General features: G+C 43.8%; 1 protein-coding gene across 2 annotated transcripts in view; it reads right to left on the bottom strand.

The window, feature by feature from the left end:
* Prtg (protogenin) overlaps positions 1-19,498 on the bottom strand; it is a 102,939-nt gene that overhangs the window by 15,278 nt on the left and 68,163 nt on the right. For both annotated transcript variants that reach the window (XM_076926277.1, XM_076926278.1), the window contains exons 12-15: positions 9,716-9,811; positions 8,606-8,792; positions 8,225-8,352; positions 6,016-6,186 (exon numbers count right to left, since the gene is read on the bottom strand). In XM_076926277.1, the coding sequence (XP_076782392.1) occupies positions 6,016-6,186; positions 8,225-8,352; positions 8,606-8,792; positions 9,716-9,811 (582 nt within the window). The remainder of the gene's footprint in view (positions 1-6,015; positions 6,187-8,224; positions 8,353-8,605; positions 8,793-9,715; positions 9,812-19,498) is intronic.

The following is a 19,498-nucleotide window of genomic DNA, read 5'->3' as shown; positions in this document are numbered from 1 at the left end:
CTCTCCAGCCCTTAGAAGGAATTCTCTAAACACAGCATAAAGTTGTGTTTGAAATTACACATGCATTTAAAATGTATGTAGGCTTGTTTATACTGTTTATTTATATTATATATGCCTATATAATGTTTTACTCCTTACATACAAATGACATTAAGAACTATGGACATCTCAATGCACACAGAAAAAGGCACATATAATTTGCCTGGATCAATGGTTATGATTAAAAGTCCAGTGTAAGACCAATCTTTCTTTCTCAATTATAATTATTTAAACTACTTAGGGCAACATCTATTTTAGGTGATCATGTTCTTCCTTCTTAAACAGGAGCAGGAGATGGAGATATGGCTCAGCAGTTAAGAGTATGTACTGCCTATGCAGAGAACCAAGTAAATCCCCAGCACCCATGCTAGGTGGCTCACAACTCTTTTTAACTCCAGCTCCAGGGGATCAGAGCCTCTGGTCTGGTGCAGAGGCACCTGCACTCACATGCACATGTCCCCACAAAGTCACACATAAATACACATAATTAAAAATAATTTTAGCTGGGCGTGGTGGCGCACGTCTTTAGTCCCAGCACTCCGGAGGCAGAGGCAGGTGGATCTCTGTGAGTTTGAGGCCAGCCTGGTCTACAAAATAAATTCCAGGACAGCCAGTGCTATAAAGAAACCCCATCTCGAAAGGAAACCAAAAATCTTTTCATGAGAAAGAACACAAATATATTCCAGATGTTGAATGTATCTTTTAGCAGCTGATTTTGTTTCTAAAACAAAAACACAGGTTTCCATGGGAACCACAAAGGCTGGCGACCCCTCACAGGTTAAGTCTTCTTAAAGTATTTCATTATCTCGCCGTTGAGCATGAGCTGTGTGTGTGCCTGGGCTCGAGCCGGCATGGGCATGGAGCTCAGAGAGCAGCTGGCTACATCTTCTCTTCTTCCACCACATGGGTTGCAGGCGCTAGGCTCGGGTCTTCAGGCTTGATGGCAAATGTTTTACCTACTGAGCTACCTCCTCAACCCAGGTTAACCTGCAAGGTGACCAGGCCCAGGCCAGCAAGAAGCTCAGCAGCTGGAAACACTTGCCACCAAGCTTGATGAGCTGAGTTTGATCTCCGGGACCCACATGGTGGAAGGAGAACTAACTCCCTACAGGTTGACCTCTGATTTCCACTGTGCCATGCACAGTCCCCGCCCCCCACCCGCCGCCCAACTAACTAAATAAAAATGTTTTAAAAAGATGTCTGTGCTTATCTGCCTGAGACCTGTTCCTCTCCAAAGGTGATCGTCATCTGGAGTCACAGATGTGTAGCATCTGTAGGTGATGTCTCTGTGATGGACACTGCGCATGCCTGTTTGGACCCTGTGATGGACACTGCGCATGCCTGTTTGGACCCGGTGATGGACACTGCGCATGCCTGTTTGGACCTTGCTGTTTCTGTCTGCATTTGAAGTATTGCCCTTTAAGAAAGTCAACCATAAAGCTGTCACAGCGCTGCACAGGGACACCTAGCTTTCCTGGTGTGAGGAGGGAGTGTTCTCCTTTTCTCCTGATGCAGAGGGACCTGCGGCAGCTTCAGAAAGCTCACAAGAGTTTGCTGCAGTCAACTACAAAGTCAGGGCTGCCTTTCTCAGAGCACTTACTAGGGTGTACCTCACTAAGCAAGGGGTGTGTGGGCAATCCTACAGGTGAGACCCTGATACAGAGGCCACTCTGCAGGTCACACGGTGTGAACTGGCCCAACCACCTGTAGCAGTGCCAGAAGCACCAACAGGACTTGTTTTCATGTTCTCTGGTTTCAAGTTGGCCTGAAGAAAGTGTGAGTTACTTGAGTAATGCACTGCTAAATAAACACACCAAGAAGCCCTATTTAGAAGCAGGAAGAGTCTGTACTGTGTACCTTAGATGTTACAAAACAAAGATGTACTGTGACAAGTTAAAATTAGCTGGAGGACCAATCCAACTTCTTCATAATTAGAGATAAAAATAAAGCTCCCGTTCTATCATTAAATATATTTAATTTTTCAAAATGCTTGGCAAAACTTATCATTACCAGAGGCAAAATTTTCATTTAATTAAAAAAAAAATGTTTTGTTGGGCTGGAGAAATGGGTCATTGGTTAAGAACAATGAAGGCTCTTCCAGAGGTCCAGGGTTCGATTCCCAGCACCCACATGGCAAATCATAGTTGTCTGTAACTCCAAGATCTGACACCCTCATACAGACTTATATGTAGGCAAGGCTTGCCCTGAGCTCCTGATCCTCCTGCCTCTGCACCTCAAGTGCTGAGATACAGTCATTCTCGAGCACAGCCAGTTTTATTCCGTGCTGAGGAGTAAACCCAGGGATTCATGCCAGGCAAGAGCCCCACCAACGGAGCTCAACCCCCAACCCAATTAAGTTAAATTTTGTAAGTGAATCCACAGTAGACGAATACTCATTCTTTCTGTTCATTAAAAATGATTTCAGTCACACACAGAAAAAAAAAAGAAAATGGTGGAACATTCTTTCCCCATGAGCACATGAGGCTTGTGGGTGGGAGTCAGAGGTCAGCTTGGAGGACTGTTCTTTCCTTCTACCTTGTGGGTTCTAGTGATCACCTTTAGTGGCAAGTTCCTTCACCTGATGGTCCATCTTGCCAGCCCACCGACACAAGTATTTGGTTTTCAAATAATTTAAATTTTTGGTGTCTTTGGAATTAAATAAGAGCATAAATATGTATAAATTTTCACATATTAAAGATTATCTGCTGGGCAGATCTCTGAGTTCAAGGCCAGCCTGGTCTACAGAGCTAGTTCCAGGACAGCTAGGGATACACTGAGAAAACCTGCCTTGAAAAAAAAAAAAAACAAAAAAACAAAAAATTAAATAAATATTATCAGACATGACAATATCCTTATTTCCCCGTGTTTTTGTTTGCTCCTAAAACTGCTGTGTTCAGATACAAAGACAGTTTTCCATTTTAAATTCTTCTCTATTCCAAATTGCATGCCTTGCTTTTTAAGTAATTGTAGGTAAGTTGATTCCTTCACATTTTCTCTCTCAAAAACCAGAACTCCATTACTTCGTCTCACACTATTTACTTGTCTTTCCGAGCCAGGGCATTAACTAAGAAGAAAGCTCTCTGCATTTAACACATGACAAAAGCTTCTCACAAGAATGTTCCTGAAAATCTCAACAAGACGTATTCAGATTGTGTTTTCCTGCACACAATTACGTAGTTAAGAAGGTTCACACAGATGCGAAAGCCTACAATTACCGCCCGCGTCTTCACGGAGCCAGAAATGAGGTAAGATATTCATTTCTGAGCTCTTTCCTAAACTCCTGAATGGATCAATTTGAAAACAGGCAGAGGAAATTCTTGTTTCCTTTTAGGAAGGTAAGAAGGAAGAATTTAAAACCAAGTGCTCTAGGGGCTCCTTATTAATATTCATGGCACCTTCACTAAATCAGATTTGTCATTTGGTCAAGTGTTGTGTCAATAAACCATTTTGGAAATGAGAGACTGAAAGGGAATTGTGGTATGAGGTAGACAGATGAAAATGTTGCTTTTTTAGAGGACCCAAGTTCAGCTTCCAGCAGCCGTGTCAGGCAGTCCACAACCGCCTGCCACTTCAGCTCTGGGGGACTCAGCATCGTCTTCTGGCCTCTGCAAGCACCGCACACATGTGGCAGAGACACAGAGATACAAATAAGGTAAAAATAAATCTAAAACAAAACTAGGGCCTGAAAAATGGCAGAGGTTAAAGATGCTCGCCACCAAGTGTGATAAACAAAGCCTGACTCTCAAGACCCACATAGTGGAGAGAACCAATCCCTCCAGTTGTCCTCTGGTCTCCTTAACCACCCCTACTGCTACCCCACCACACTCCCCGCCAAATATTTACTTTATTTTGGATTTTTGAGATAGGGTTTCTCTTTGTAACAGCCCTGGCTGTCCTGAAACTAGCTCTGTAGACCAGGCTGGCCTCAAACTCAAAGATCCACCTGCCTCTGCCTCCTCAATGTGGGGAATAAGGGTGTGTGCCACCACTGCCTGGCTTGAAATGTTTATTTTTATTTTTAAAGAACACAAGCTTGATGATGATACTAAAGAGGTCCCAGTGAGTCACACCAGTGGGCAACCCTGACTGTCATGCTCAGGGCTCGGCCGTGTAACTTACTGTCTCTAGTGGGACATCAGCAAAATATACGTGACTCACCAAGGTTGTTAACACTGTTTCTGGAGGCTCAACTTCCCTCCCAGACTCTAAACCCCCCACCCCACTGTTTCTAGACTCCCCACCCCTATCAGAATCAAGATTCACCGAATCAATAAGAAAATGCAACAACTTCTTGAAGCTCTAGAGGAGTCTGTGAAGCTACAGGAGATATAACAATGCAACATAATATACAGGAGATATAAACAATGCAACATAATTGCCAAGTCCTTTCAAATTATCTCCTTAGTGGGCTGGGTTGGTTAGAACAGAAAACATGGATCTCCAACCACTACAACTTCTGCTTACAAGGCTGGAGGGAAGACTCAGCAGTTAAGAACCTGGCTGCTCTTGCAGAGGACCTACGTTCCTTTCCCAGCACCCATGTGGTGGCTCGAAAACTCCATTTCTAAGAGACCTGATACCCTCTTCTGGCCTATATAAGGAACTGCACTCATGTGCACAAAGCCACGGTTACACATAATTAAAAATAAATTTAAAAATTTTAAAAATAGGGCTGGAGAGATGGCTCAGCAGTTAAGAGCACTGACTGATCTTCCAAAGGTCTTGAGTTTAATTCCCAGCAACCACGTGGTAACATCATCACAACTATCTATAATAGGATCTGATGCTTTCCTCTGGCATGTCTGAAGATAGACAGCTACAATGTACTCATATAAATAAAATAAATAAACCTTTAAAAATAGCTAGATAGTGGTGGTACACGCCTTAATCCCAGCACTTGGGAGGCAGAGGAAGGTGAATCTCTGTGAGTTTGGGCTAGCTTGGTCTACAGAGTAAGTTCCAGGACAGCAAAGGCTATACAGAGAAACCCTGTTTCAAAACCAAACCAAATCAAACCAAACCAAACAAAATAAATAAAAATTATTTTAAAAAGAAAAAAATATTACAATCCCTAAGTTTTTGTTTTTCCCCCACGAGCTAGGCTTGGGCTAGCCACAAGATTGGGATTTTTCTTCCTCATCTCAAAGTACCAGAATTACAGATGTGGAATACCACCTCTGAAGCCTTAAACTTACAATTGCTTGGCAAAGATTCCTTTTCCAGCATGTGTAAATTAAGGGTATGCCGAAATAACGCTTTAGACTTCCCATCTAAACTGCCATATGGAACGTGTCCAGATGGGAGACTTCAGAACATAATGTTAAAAGCACACGGCAAGAATATTAAGACTTTGATAACTTAGTATTCCTTAGCTAAAAACAGACTAATGTTTAAAAAAAAATCTCAAACAGTGTTCTTAAGCATTAATTGAGTTTTCTCTGTAACTAAAAAACAAAAAACAAAAACTACCCAAAAACCAAAAACAAAACCCTGGGGCCAGCAAGATGGCTCCGCAGATTTAGCAGGCAAAGGGCTTACTGAGAAACCCTGACGACCTGGAACCTATGCCAAGGGTTGGATGTGACTGCAGCATCTGTAACCCCAACACTCGTACAGAAAGATAGGATGTGGATAGCTCTTGGTCAGCTATCTCAAAGTATGCAGAAGCAAAAACAAGCGAAACCCTGCCTGAACAATTTGGAAGGCAAGAACCAACCTGTGAATGCCATCCTCTGACCTCAGCATGTGCAGTAAGGCACATGCATGTCTGTGCTCACACACACACAATAAATAAAGTAATTAAATAAAATGGATAGATGCCTTGCCGATATCCTTTGACTAAAAACCCAATAATAATTTATTACTTTCTACATATGGACGTAAGTTCAGTGTGGACTCTGTATCAGTCCCCGTGGTCTCCCCTGTGACACTGGTAACTTACTGTCATCGTCCTCAATAACTGCTCCTCATACTCACCTTCTCTGTGTAGGACCTGCCACTCGCCGGCAATCCAGGCCTTCCTGGAAGCATACAAGATGGTGTAGCGTGTCACCACTGTCTCTGGGCCATCTGGGGGTTTCCAGGAAACAAGGGCAGTGTCGTCTTCTATGAGGGTCACCTTTACCCCGACTGGGGGGCCTGTGGGTGCTGTAGGAACAGGAGGGTGATGGTGGATAAGCAGGACTAGAGGGGCTATGATCACCCCGCTGCTTCCTGACAGATGGGGGAGTCTGAACAACCAGAAACTATGGCATTTTGAGGTTTGTTGTAACAAAAGGAAATAGCTGAGGCTGGCCTTCAATACTTGACCATTCTACTTCCACCTGCCGAGAGCCGGGGTCCAGCACACACCAACCATTCTATCGGACTTATGTGGTGCTGGGATAGACCTGAGGGCTTTATGCGTGCCCGGCGATCACCAAGTGCTCTACCCACTGAGCTATAGCTCCAATCTTAATTTCAGTTTCAGGTTTTAAAACACCTTTAAAAAAAAATTATAAAGAGGGTAGACACTAGATGGGTGTGTACTTGGTCTAAAGGATAGGACTGTTAGAACTTTTGAAATATTATGGTTAAACTGACGATTAGAATGGCTTATGGCAGTAAGGTTTGCCCGGCATGAGCGAGGCCATAGACACACAGAGAGGGTAGGGGTACAGATTATCATTTCATCCGTTAACTAGAGGAAGTTCCCACAGGTGCTGACTCCACACTGTAGCTCCTACTAAAGTGTTTAGAACAATAACCGGATCCAGGAGGTGGGAAGCAGACACTCCTAGACTAAAGCGTTAATTTCCCAAGACACCAGGAACCAGTGTGTCTACAGAACAGACCCTGCTAACAATTTTTGCCAGAACATCAGCTGAGCCCATGTTTAACGAGAGCTGAGAGCGTATGAAAAGATGGGTTTGGCACTGTGCTTTTGTGGGCTCTTCTCAAAAGCATAGTAGATCCAGGGACAGTAGAGGCACGGTCTCAGAGCTGGCGCACAGCACTGGACGCAGCGCCACACGTAGGGAGAGGGGTTGTGAGACGAACTCCTAAAAGCAGAACCAAGCTTCTTCCATTTTCAGTGAGCTGAGGCTGAGGCCTGAGCATCATGAATGACTGGAAAAAAAAAAAATTAAAGAAGACCCGACAGAAGGGACAGAACTTAAAGCTCACAATTTTAATTTTCCTAGAAGAAAAAAAAAAAAAAAAAGCCTTTAAACAGAGTGAAAAAATCCAAAATGTAGGAAAACAAGAAGCCCGTATCAGCTGGCCCGTGTTCAGCACAGTGCTGCTCTCTATGGACTTCCATTCTTATTCTTATTCTTATTCTCCTTCTTCTTCTTTTTTTTTTTTTTTTTTTTGGCTTTTCAAGACAGGGTTTCTCTGTGTAGCCCTGGGTGTCCTGGAACTCACTCTGTAGACCAGGCTGGCCTCGAACTCAGAAACCCGCCTGCCTCTGCCTCCCAAGTGCTGGGATTAAAGGCGTGCGCCACCACCGCCCGGCCTCCATTGTTCTTCTAATCTCGGGTTGCCCCTGACGTCTTTATGAAGATGGGGATAACCTTCCATTTCTAAGTCTCCTGCCTCCGTGTCTCAAGTGTGGGATGGCAGGCATGTGTCACCTCCTCCGGTTTTATTCAAAGTGACACATATACTTTAAAATAGATCCTTAAAGAAGTTTTGGGTTTTTGTTTTTTTTTGTTTTTTTGTTTGTTTGTTTGTTTGTTTGTTTTTGTTTTCTTTTTTCTTTTTTAAAGACAGGCGTGGTAGTGCACAGCTTTAATCCCAGCACTCAGGAGGCAGGGACAGACGGATCTCCGTGAGTTTGACATCAGCCTGGTCTACAAATGGAGTTTCAGGACAGTCAGGGCTACATAGTAAGACTTGTCTTTAAAAAAATATTAACAAGGTGGCTGGAGAGATGGCTCAGCGGTTAAGAGCACTGACTGCTCTTCCAGAGGTCCTGAGTTCAATTCCCAGCAACCACACGGTGGCTCACAACCATCTATAATGAGATCTGATGCCCTCTTCTGGTGTCTGAAGACAGCTACAATGTATTCATAAGCATTAAATAAATAAATAAATAAATAAATAAATAAGTCTTGAAAACAGAATGAAAAAACAAACACAGCACCAACTATAAAATAAGTTATGAATTTAAAGGATGAACTCCACAGGGAAGCTGCGTCTCTACCTTCTGGCAGTGTGGAATGGTAGACCACAGGACTCCAGGGACTGGACAGCTGATCCACGTGCAGCCGGACAGCAAATTCATACTTGGTGTTTGGTTCTAGTCCTTGAACCAGCATGTGGGTTTCTGAGCTGTGATGAAGAGTAAGGGGGGGGGGGTGTTGTTAACACCAGTGATCTATTTCCAATAGCCGTGCATCAATTCAAGTTAAGGAAGCACGGTTTTCAGAACTGAGTGAGCAATGGGGACTGGACCTTTCCAACATTTTAGATTATCCACTCTGAAATGAGTGCTCTCAGCCCTGCCGAGCCCAAGTCAGTAAGAAGTGTGAGTAGCCACGGCCTCGAAGGAAAACCCCACAAAGGCGAGCTATGAGCTACTTACGTTTGCAGGTAGAGAACCAGTGAGGCATTCTGCAGGCCAACAGGGTTACAGCGGATGGTGTAGTTAATGACTTGGGCGGTGGTAAACGCAGGCCTCCTCCAGTGCAGGAAGATGGAAGAGGAGGTGTTAGCCTTCGCGTAGAGATGGTGGGGTGGCGGTGGCGGAGGGACCATGCGATCACGGACAGCTGTTGAGAAATGCAACATGAATTTAACACAAGGCTTAGCACTGTAGATTAAGAGATCAGTATAATGGAAAAGGAGAGGACTTGACTCTGGGTGGATCTGAGGGCTTTCTCCCACCAGCCTCTTAGTGGTCTATCCCTGACTCACTCAAGCTAACCAGTCTCATAGGCCTATCTCTGACTCACTCAAATTAACAAACTCCCCTGTGAGTTGCCTAAGGCATCAAATACTTAACCGATTATTGAAAAATAATAGCTCTAGACATCATAGTAGTACAGGTCTTTAATCCCACCACAGGGATGGCAGAGGCATGCAGATGAGTTCGAGGCCAGCCTGGTCTACAACATAGTGAGTTCCAGAAAAGTCAGAACTACACAGTGAGAGCCTGTCTTGAAAAACAAAACAAAAACAGTCCTGTGTGGTGGCAGATGCCTTTAATCTTAGAAGGCAGGGTAGGTGGATCTCTGAGTTCGAGGCCAGCCTGGTCTACATAACAAGTTCCAGGACAGCCAGGGCGACACAGTAAAAAGTAAAATAGTAAAATAATCAAAAAAAGCTACCTCTCCCCAAACAAAAATCCTCAATAACAACAAACCAGATTGGAAAGTAAGATGCTAGTCAAAGGCAGAGAAAGTCAGAGCTAGAAGCACACAATCAATTAGAAACACTGGCCTCAGGGGAAAAGCAGACAAAAGGAAATTCAGTGAGTAGGTAACCATGTGTTTTCCCCAATTAATTTCTAGCATTCTTCTGCTTGCTAGCAGAAGGTACTTAGAATTTAAACACCCCCAGCAGCTTAGAGGATATAAAGAAATTATCCCCAATCCAGTCTTCAAGTAGTAGGGAAACTGAATTTCAAACAAGGGGTTGGTGGGTGGGGTGGGGGGTGTGAGCCACAACAGAAAGCTGTGCGGCTATCACTCACACACGCATCCGGGAGTGCTGACAGTCTGGTCGGCCTGGTAGCCGTCTTCCATGTCGTTGTAAGCCAGCAGTCTCACATGGTATTTTCTTCTGGGGTCTAGAAAGGAAAACCAGGAGCAGTAATTCAGACCAGCCCTCTGGCTGTGAGCAGAAAGCCCAGAAGAAGTGCAGGTTTGAGATGAACACCCTTCAAAGGCATGACAATCCTCAGAACAGTGAGCCTTTCTTCCCCCGATCCCAAGGCCCTTCCTGCTCACTATCTGCAGTGACACAGCCACTGGAACTAATTATCCTTAAAGTTAATGCGTTTAACCCAATTTCAAACTACCACAAACACTCCTCTCCAAATATCCAAATTTTCATTAAAATTTTTATCTTTATTTTCCTTTAAAAAATTTAAATTGCATTTCATTCCTTCATCTTGTATGTCTGTTTGTCCGTGTGTGGGCATGCTTCCATACACATCTCATCGGCCTTATTCATTTACATTTTTAAGGACAGGGTCTTGCCCAGGCTGACTTCAAATTCATTATATATCCCAAGTTAGATTTAAATTCCCCACACAGTCCAGGTTGGCTTGGAGGTCTATCCTGTCCTGCCTCAGTTTCCCCTCCATCATGGGTCCCCAAAAGATACTTTATGCAGGTATGTTTTGATGAGGTGATTCCATTTGAGAGTACCATTTCTTCCCTCAGAGTTAGGGAAAATTAGAACAAACACCCTTCTGTACAACCTCTGAGTATTTCTAAGTGAGTCTCTTCCCAGGAACCTTCATTTTCAAGCCCATAGAGAATTCGAGAGGTGCGCTGGAGCACCCTCTACTGGTGTCGGTTAGCTATCACAACATCAAAATGAAGCCTGTCCCATGCACGTTTTTCAATGGACATGCATATTTGTCATTTTCCCTTAAGCAAATGAAATATATTCTCACGCATAGCAGACAGATGAGAAATTCCTAGTTATTCTGAGGCACACACATCTGCATATATTTTAAAAAATAAATCTTCAAAATGAGTCCATAGTGAGTTCAAGCACTTAAAACTTGAAAAAAAAATAAACACATTTCTGAAATTCCAAAGTAGTTTTTAAGATTTTACATATCTACTGATAAATATATTTTAGAATTTAGAAACTGGCAGGTCGGTGGTGGCACATGCCTTTAATCCCAGCACTTGGGAGGCAGAGGCAGGCGGATTTCTGAGTTCGAGGCCAGCCTGGTCTACAGAGTGAGTTCCAGGACAGCCAGGGCTACACAGAGAAACCCTGTCTCGAAAAAACCCCAAAAAAACAAAAAAAAATTAGAAACTGATAAATATACTTTAATACTTTATATTAAAATACATTTTAAAAGATGCCCTGGGCAGGCAAGAAGGCTCAATGGGTAAGGTGCCTGCTGCCAAGCCTGACTACTTGAACTCAATCCCCAGGATACACATAGGACAGAAAACACTGCCTCTAAAAAGAAAACATCTCTGGAAGTTCATAGGCCAACCCAGTCTACATTGGGAGTTCTAGGACAACTAGAACTACAGAGAGAACTGTCTCCAAAACCCAGCAAACAACAACAAAGCAAAAATAAAATCACAACAAAAATACCCAACCACAGAACCAAAAGATTCAAAAAGAGTCAAAAAAAAAAAAAAAAAAAAAAAAAAAAAAAACAAACTCTCCTTCAGGTGCACTTTATCTCCCTTTACGAGCTAAGCCCAAAGGTCGGCTGAACAAAGCTGAACTGAAGGCTGGGATTTGTGGATAGCTATGTATGTTTTACTCTGTCCTGCTTTCAGGTGGCCTGATTAGGAAGCTCGTGCTGGCCTTGAACTCACAATTCTCCTATCTCACCTCCCAAGTGCAGTGTTTAAAGGACTACACTCTACTCTCAGTCTAGACTGTGAATCTATGATAAAGCACAGGGGCACCCTAAGTTTGCAAATACATGTTCCTATATCAGAAAAAAAAAGGTTGTCTCTTACAACCAATTTCAAAATAGAGTACACACACACACACACACACACACACACACACTGCTGGAATTAAGTATAGCCACATGCACAGTGCTTAGTTTCATGACACTCAGCAAACTTAGTCGAGGTGGTTTGAGGGGAAACAAGACAGTATAGGCTTTCTCACCAGAGACTTGGGATTACAGGAATGAGTCACCATAATGGTGCAAAAGGGTAGCGTTTGCTTCAGAGGGCTCTGGAGAGACCGCACAATGGGTAAGCATGCTTTCTGCTCTTGCAGAGGACTTCACTTCCTAGCACCCACATCAGGTGGCTCATAAGCACTGGTATATAATATAATATAATAACTCCAGCCCTGCTGGGTGTGGTGGTGCACACCTTTAGCCCCACCACCAGGGAAGCAGAAGGTGGATCTTTAAATTCAAGGTCAGTCTGGCCTACAAAGCAAGTTCCAGGGCAGCCAAGGCTACACAGAGAAACCCCCATCTCAGAGACAAAAACAAAAACCCCTCCAGCTCTATGGGATCTGACCCCCTCCTCTCTCTCCCCAGGCACCTGCATACATACACAAGGCTCAAACACACACACACACACACACACACACACACACACACACTTTTTAAAAATTTGCTTTAAAATTGGAAATGTATAAAAATAATGAGTCTGGGAATATAAATATAATTCTAAATGTTTTTAATTTTAAAAAGTGTGTGTGTGTATGTGTGTGCGCACGCGTGTGCACATGCACCACAGAATACATGTAGAGGCCTGAGTACAACTTTGTGGACTTAGTGCTGTCCTTCCACCTTTATGGAGATTCTGCTCAAACTCAGCACTCCAGGTTTGGATGAGAAGCACCTTTATGCTTTGAGCCATGTTGCTGGCCCCCTAAACATTTTGGTTAATAATGGTTCAGTGCTGGAGCACCAGCTGACATGAGGGCTGTGGTCTCTGGTCAAATGAATGGGCCTCGTCTTTTCCAAGGCGTCAACCTCTAGGCAAAGAGGGTTCTGGCTGCTGCTAAGGGCGAACCCCATGTCTTTCCTCTACCGGCTCTGGGCTTTGCCTGCCTTCCTTCCTGACTCCTTCTCTCCACAAGCTGATCTATTTAGACTATTAGTCACAGGAGGCAGAGTGAGAGCCAGAGGCCTGGCTGTCTAACCAAGAATGGCCTCCCAGGTGTCAGGGAAACATGGACACAATGTCAGTCAAAATCAGTCAAAAGTCAGGGGTTGCTTCAGACTTGAGGATTAAAAAGACAACCTTGCTTTTACTTTGACCCTTTCTATGAATATTACTTTTTATCTATGTGCATGTGTGTGTCTCTGTGTATGCCAGGTGCTGCTGAAAGCTGGAAGGGTCGGATCCCTGAAAACTAGTGTCGCAGGCATTTGTGACCATCCTGACATGGGTACTTAGGAGCAAACTTAGGAGTTCCCTGGAAGAACAGCAGGCACCCTTTAACTGCTCTAAGTCATTTCTCCAGCTCTTGCTTTTCCTTAAGACATTTTTGTTGCATTTTATGTTTTATTTTGTGTGCGTGTGTGTGCACGTGTGTGTGTGTGTGTGTGTGTGTGTGTGTGTGTGCATGTGTGTAGGTGCACACATACCATGGTGAACAAACAGAGCAATGAGTCTCTTCTACCATGAGGGTTCCGGGGATCAAACTCAGGTTGTTAGTCTTCACATCAGATGCTCTAACCACTGAGCAACCTCTGCGTGTATGCCGAATACACCAAAGAAGATACTAACAAAAACCAACATTCTGTTGGATGTGGTGGTGCACACCTTCAATCCCTGCACTCAGGAGGCAGCGGCAGAGGCAGAGAGAACTCTGTGAGTTCAAGAGCCTGCTCTACAAGGCACATTCCATGCCAGCCAGGGCCACATAGTGAGACCACAACTCAAACAGAAACAAAATATCCAGAAACATTCTTTATCAGTTACTGTTATACAGATCTGGGCAAGTTCCTCTTGTTCCTCTTGTTCTAAGCCTTATTTATCTCCACTTAGAAGATGGAGATACAAGGGACCTCACCGATAGGCATTATGAGAGTATTAAGTGAAATTAGCTTATTAGACACTCTGCACACCCCTGGGAATTGACAAACACACAAGCCTGCTATTGCTGCCAGGTGAGGGAAGCTTCGAGAAAGAGAGAAGGTGGTCCCTGCACTGCAGGCTGAACAGGGAGGGCACAAAGCCTCAGCTCAGTTTATCACGAATCATCTTTTGAGATATTTAAAGACTGAAGACATCTGCTTAGATAAAGTGGGTCTAGAGGCCAGACTACCAGGCAATTAGCGGTGAGCAAATCCTCAAACCCAGCTCAATTCACTGTCCTCATTAATATTCCCTGGCAAGCAGGGCAGGTAAGGGTTCCCAGCTGTGTGTCTGACACGCATGTAAGAATAAAGGTCAACAGGAAGAGTCTCTCCACATCTCCCAAATGAATCACTGAAGCTCTCTCATTTAACAGCCCTGAAGACAATAAACACCTTGGAAAACAAGTCAACAAATGTCTTCCCAGCTAAAGAACAGTAAAGTATTTCATAAGCGTGAAATTATGGAAGCATTTAAGTGCTAGCACTAGAAACAGCAAGCAGATGGACCCCAAGATTAATCCAATCTGTTAGCTATATCCGGATTTTAGACTTAGTTATTATACTCAAGTTAGAACAAGAAAAGTGGAGGCCGATAAAGTGCTAGTGTCTGCATCACCAAAATCGTCATAAGATATACTCAGCGGAAATAATTCCACCTTAATGGTACATGACTTAACAATAATGGAATGCCAACCGCATCGCTTTTCCCCTTTGATTTTAATTTATCCATGTGTCTGTGTATGGGTATGAGTGGATGTGTGCAGGTATCCGTGGGTGTTAGCTCTCCTAGAGCTGGAGTTACTGGTGAGTGTGAAACACACAGTGTGGGTGCTGGGAGCCAAACTTGGATCCTCTACCAAGTAGCCTGAGTTCTCCTAGTTTTTAACTGCTGAACTGTCTCTCTGGAACCACAACTGTATCTTTATGAAAGTTCTTACATTATCTGTTAAAGATTTTGGTATCACACACCGCATGCATTTTTTTCACAGCGTGCCCCTGAGGGCCATACAACTAAAATGACCTGCAATTTTCTCTTTGCACCACTAGATGGCATGTGTGTGTAAGTCTACTAGGCGAGTGACGCTGGCTCTGTACTGGGATGGGAGGGACTCAGACACCAACTGATTTTAACAGGCCAATGAAAGAAGGTTCAATGGAATTCAGCTGCTGAGTAAATATCACCAAACCACAGTCTGGATTAACTATCAAGCAGTAAAAAAGAAAGGCTGAGGGACAGAGAGATGGCTCAGTGGTTAAGGGTACTTGCTGCTCTTTCAGAGAACCTGAGTTTTGTACCCAACACCTACATTGGAAGTTCACAATCACCTATAACTTCAGCTCCAGGGGGTCCATCCAATTCCCCCCCCCATTTTTTTTTGTCTCTGCAGGCACCTGTGAATATCTGTATGTACCTCTCTCTCTCTCTCTCTCTCTCTCTCTCTCTCTCTCACACACACACACACACACACACACACAGACACACAGAGGAGTCCAGTAGTTTCTGGATTAAGCCTATTTACATTTGGATCATGATATCACTATAAAGCCAGGATTACAGGAGTTTATACTGTAAAATGTTCAGAAAAACACTTGATACTTGTGCTTGCTGCTAAATATCAAACACGTAGGGGAGAGAAACAGCTTAGGCACTGGGGGATTCAGGTTTCGGGGTTAAATGGCTCTGTGGCTGTGAAAGTCATTCCTTCTTCATTGGAACTGTCTGGCAGGGTTAGAACACCAGATATTAAGGAATTGTGACAACCGTAGAAGTAGGTACCGTGCAAGATATGTCTAACTGATGCAAAGTAGTTTGTTAAAGCTCGGACAGTCTTCACAAATGGGAACAATTAGTTCTAATTCAGTGCAAAGAGTCATCAGAGAGGTGGTATTTGAAGACTGCCCCTTGGAAGCCTTGGGAAGCAGAGGGCCAGGCCAGGAGATGGGTGTGGACCAGTGATGCAGGAGGCCAGGTTTGAAGCAGGGAAATTGCATGAGAGGTGGTCACATACAACTGTCAGGCTTGGACAGATTGGGGAGAGTGGAGAGCAGCCAGGCTGGGCGCTGCAAACTGTATTGGAAATCCATACAAGGAAGCTGGCAAAATGAGGCTGTTGAGAAGCACTGAGACAGAGGCAGCAAGAAATCTTCCCATTTCTCCCTGGGGTAACCAACGTCAACGGAAGAGGACCTGTGTGGTCAAGGGCCAATGACTTTCAACTTCTAGGCTTTGAACCATGTATAAACCCAGTGGCCGATGGCCACATGTCTTAAAGGTCAGATAACAAAATGACCGAGAGTGTGCAAGTGAGGAGAACCCAGGAGTCCCAGGAATAGGAGTCCCAGGAATGGCCTTCTGACATATGGAGTGATTTCAGGGATGAACCCCCCTCTCTCTTTCCTGATTTTACAGTAGGTTATCTCTGAAAAGGGTCATCCCCTCTGAATATGTGATATTAGTATGATCCTTTAAGGTGATCAAATATGTATTGGAAAAGCAACACAAGTCAGAAACTAAAATAGTGTCTGTCTTACGTTGCTTGCTGTTGTTGTGATAAAACACTGATCAGCTGATAGTCCATCATGAAGAAACTCAAGGCAGGAACTGATGCCAAGACCAAGGAGGAGGCTTGCTCCCCATGGCTTGCTTCCTTATGCTATGCAGGACCACCTGCCTAGGGATGGCATCACCCACAATGGACTGTGCCCTCCCATATCAACCATCAATCAAAAAAAAAGAAAACAGGGAAAAATTATAAAGCAGCAGCAGCAGCCGCCATCACCACCGTTGCTCCACAGCCTCGCCTACAGGCTAATCTGATGGGAACACTTTCTCAACTGCGATTTTCTTCTCTCCAATGATTCTGGCTTATGTCAGATTGAAACAAACACCTAACTATCACAAATAGTAAGGAGTAAAATACTTTAAGGAGAAAACATTTGAGCCATGTGCTGGGGACAAGAGATGGTGATTCCAGGCTAGCCATGGATACACAACTGATACCTGTCTCAAGAGTAAAATAGCCGGGCGGCGGTGGCACACGCCTTTAATCCCAGCACTTGGGAGGCAGAGGCAGGTGGATTTCTGAGTTCGAGGCCAGCCTGGTCTACAGAGTGAGTTCCAGGACAGCCAAAGGCTACACAGAGAAACCCTGTCTCGAAAAACCAAAAAAAAAAAAGAAAAAAAAGAAAAAAGAAAAAAAGAAAAAAAAAAAAGAAAAAAAAGAGTAAAATAAAGCAACAACAAAAACCCGAATAAACTTTTTTTGTTTGTTTTTTATTTGTTTTTTTTTTTTCTTTTCATTTTCTTTCTTTCTTTCTTTATTTTTTTAATTTCTCAGGGCTAGAGAGATGGCTCAGCAGTTAAGAGCACTGACTGCTCTCCCAGAGGTCCTGAGTTCAATTCCCAGCAACCACATGGTGGCTCACAACCATCTGTAATGGGAACTGATGCCCTCTTCTGGTTTGTCTGAAGACAGTGACAGTGTATTCACATATATAAAATAAATCAATTTAAAAGAAAAAAAAGAAAAATTTTCTTTGTGTTGTCCTAGCTGTCCTGGAACTCTCTGAAGACTAAGCTGGCCTCGAACTCTCGGAGATCCTCCTGCCTTTGCCTCCTGATTGCTGGGATTAACGATGTGCACCACCACGGTTGGCTACCCAATAAACAGTTTTTAACAATTTCAGTTCTGTGCGTTCTGATCATTGGTCTATTTTTGCACTTTATTTAAACCTACAAAAATGCAAACTGTAACAGCTGACTGAGTATAAAGTTTTCATTCTGTATTTCTCCCAGACACCCCCAAGGGCTCCTCCTCAGGGATGGGCAAAGACAGTGACAGCACTGATGGGCATCGAGCTCAAACCGCAAGAACACTGCAGCAAGGCCAACCCTTTGGCTTACATCCTGGAAAACCCACACCAGCAAACAATTATTTACGAAGACCTAAGCTGCAGACCAAAGACACAGATAAGCCAGGGGTATGAAGCCAGCCTTTGTTTTCTGTGGCTGCTGCTTGTTCATGAGGTCTCGGGATCTTCCAGGAGAGTCAGAGCAGAGCCAGAGGTCAGGGTTTGATAGAATCAGGAGAAAACCTGAGGTCAAGACCATGAAAAAACCTCACAGGAGTGGAGCAGTTCACCCTTCCAGCCATCTCTCAAATGTAAATCTAAGGTGTACAGAGTTTTAATTGTCATTTTCTATGGAAAACTCCCAGGTGGTGGGAAAAGTAATCCCCCACCCTCTCCTCCCACATCAAAGGAAGAGGAAGCAACTAACCCTCTAGATCTGAGCCTCATCTGACATTAATCTTCAATTAACAAACCAGATCACACTGGAGTGGCCCCATGAAGCACCCTCAAGAAAACAGTGTTGTTTTAAAAATCACTATATGTTGCTTTAAGTTATTTAGTTCTAAGTTGGGGCTTTTTCATTCCTGGTGGTGGATGAGTGTATACAAATGTGTTTGATAATGAGACTGTAAAACCCAATGTGAGGCCTCACTGCTTTAGAATGGCTGTTTTAACCATACAGAAGATCACTTCAATGCTCCTGAGGTCTGATTTAATTTAGGTGTGTGGCTTTTTATTTGTAAGGCTTTTTTTTTTTTTTTTTTTTTTTTTTTTAATCTAAATAAAGAGAGTGTGTGTGTCAGGTAAGGTTTTTAATAAGAAAATATAGAGTACTGTTTTTAAACCCACTACATATTGTTTTACGTTATTTGCTCAAAGGGCCACCAGAGAAAGCTTGCTGATAGCAGCCATAATATGCCTCAGTTAAGACAGCTTCAACGCCTAAGAGAGTCAAGCCAGAATATGTTTTCAAAGGTAAAGGGCACTCTCAAGCTTTGCTGGCCTGAGGTCAGCTCGTGAAAAGATACTAAAACAGGACACGGGAACGGACTTAGGAAGGTGAGGGGCTCTGCGGGGTGAGGCCCAGCACCCCACCGAATGTCCACTTTTAATTTAATCTTTTGTGTGGCCAGGTTTTGTGCAAGCCTGCTCAGGCCCATTGTTCCCCAGCAACCCAGACCAGAGCCCTCCTTGGTCTGGCTAGCCAGGGTGACTGCAGTGCCCTGGAGCCTGTCCCTCCCAAACAATACCCCCCATATAATTATTCAGAGAGGAGGCCGGCAGTAGGGGCTGCTGTGACACCTGGGTCGTGGCCTCTGACACGGAATCTGGGGCCAGCCCAAGTCTGGTCCAGCAGGCAGAGAGGCAGGAAAACCGCTAAGGGGGATGGGTGGGAAAGGAAGGCGGAGAGCACTGGCTTTAAGACACCACACTTAAACACAGCACAGAAAGCCTAAATCTCACTTCAACAGTGGGCTGGCCTCAAGTTTCCTGAGTGACTGGAGTTTCCCCACTATTGAGACATTATTGGAGGAGAGGGTTTCTTGTTCTTCTCTCTTTTTTTTTTTAATCTTTTTTTTTTTTAGTGGGCATGCAGCTATAATGGGTTTCATTATCTTTCACACAAACCTGTACCACAGTTCTAAGTTCCAGTCTGTGCATCACCACATGGCAGAGCTTTTAGGATCCATTCTATGACCAACACACTTATTAGAACGGGGAAAGAATTCAGAGCCTCGACTGTTTTGTTCAAATGTGCTAGTGTGCTGAATTAAAAGTCAGGTTTTTTAGCTGAGAATTTCAATCTTGCTTTAAGCTTAGATTAAAAATTCATCCCCTTTTACTCACAAGCTGATTTTCTGT

This window comes from Arvicanthis niloticus, chromosome 27 (assembly GCF_011762505.2).
Source record: "Arvicanthis niloticus isolate mArvNil1 chromosome 27, mArvNil1.pat.X, whole genome shotgun sequence".
NCBI lineage: Eukaryota > Metazoa > Chordata > Mammalia > Rodentia > Muridae > Arvicanthis > Arvicanthis niloticus.
This window is presented reverse-complemented; position numbering and strand designations above follow the sequence as displayed.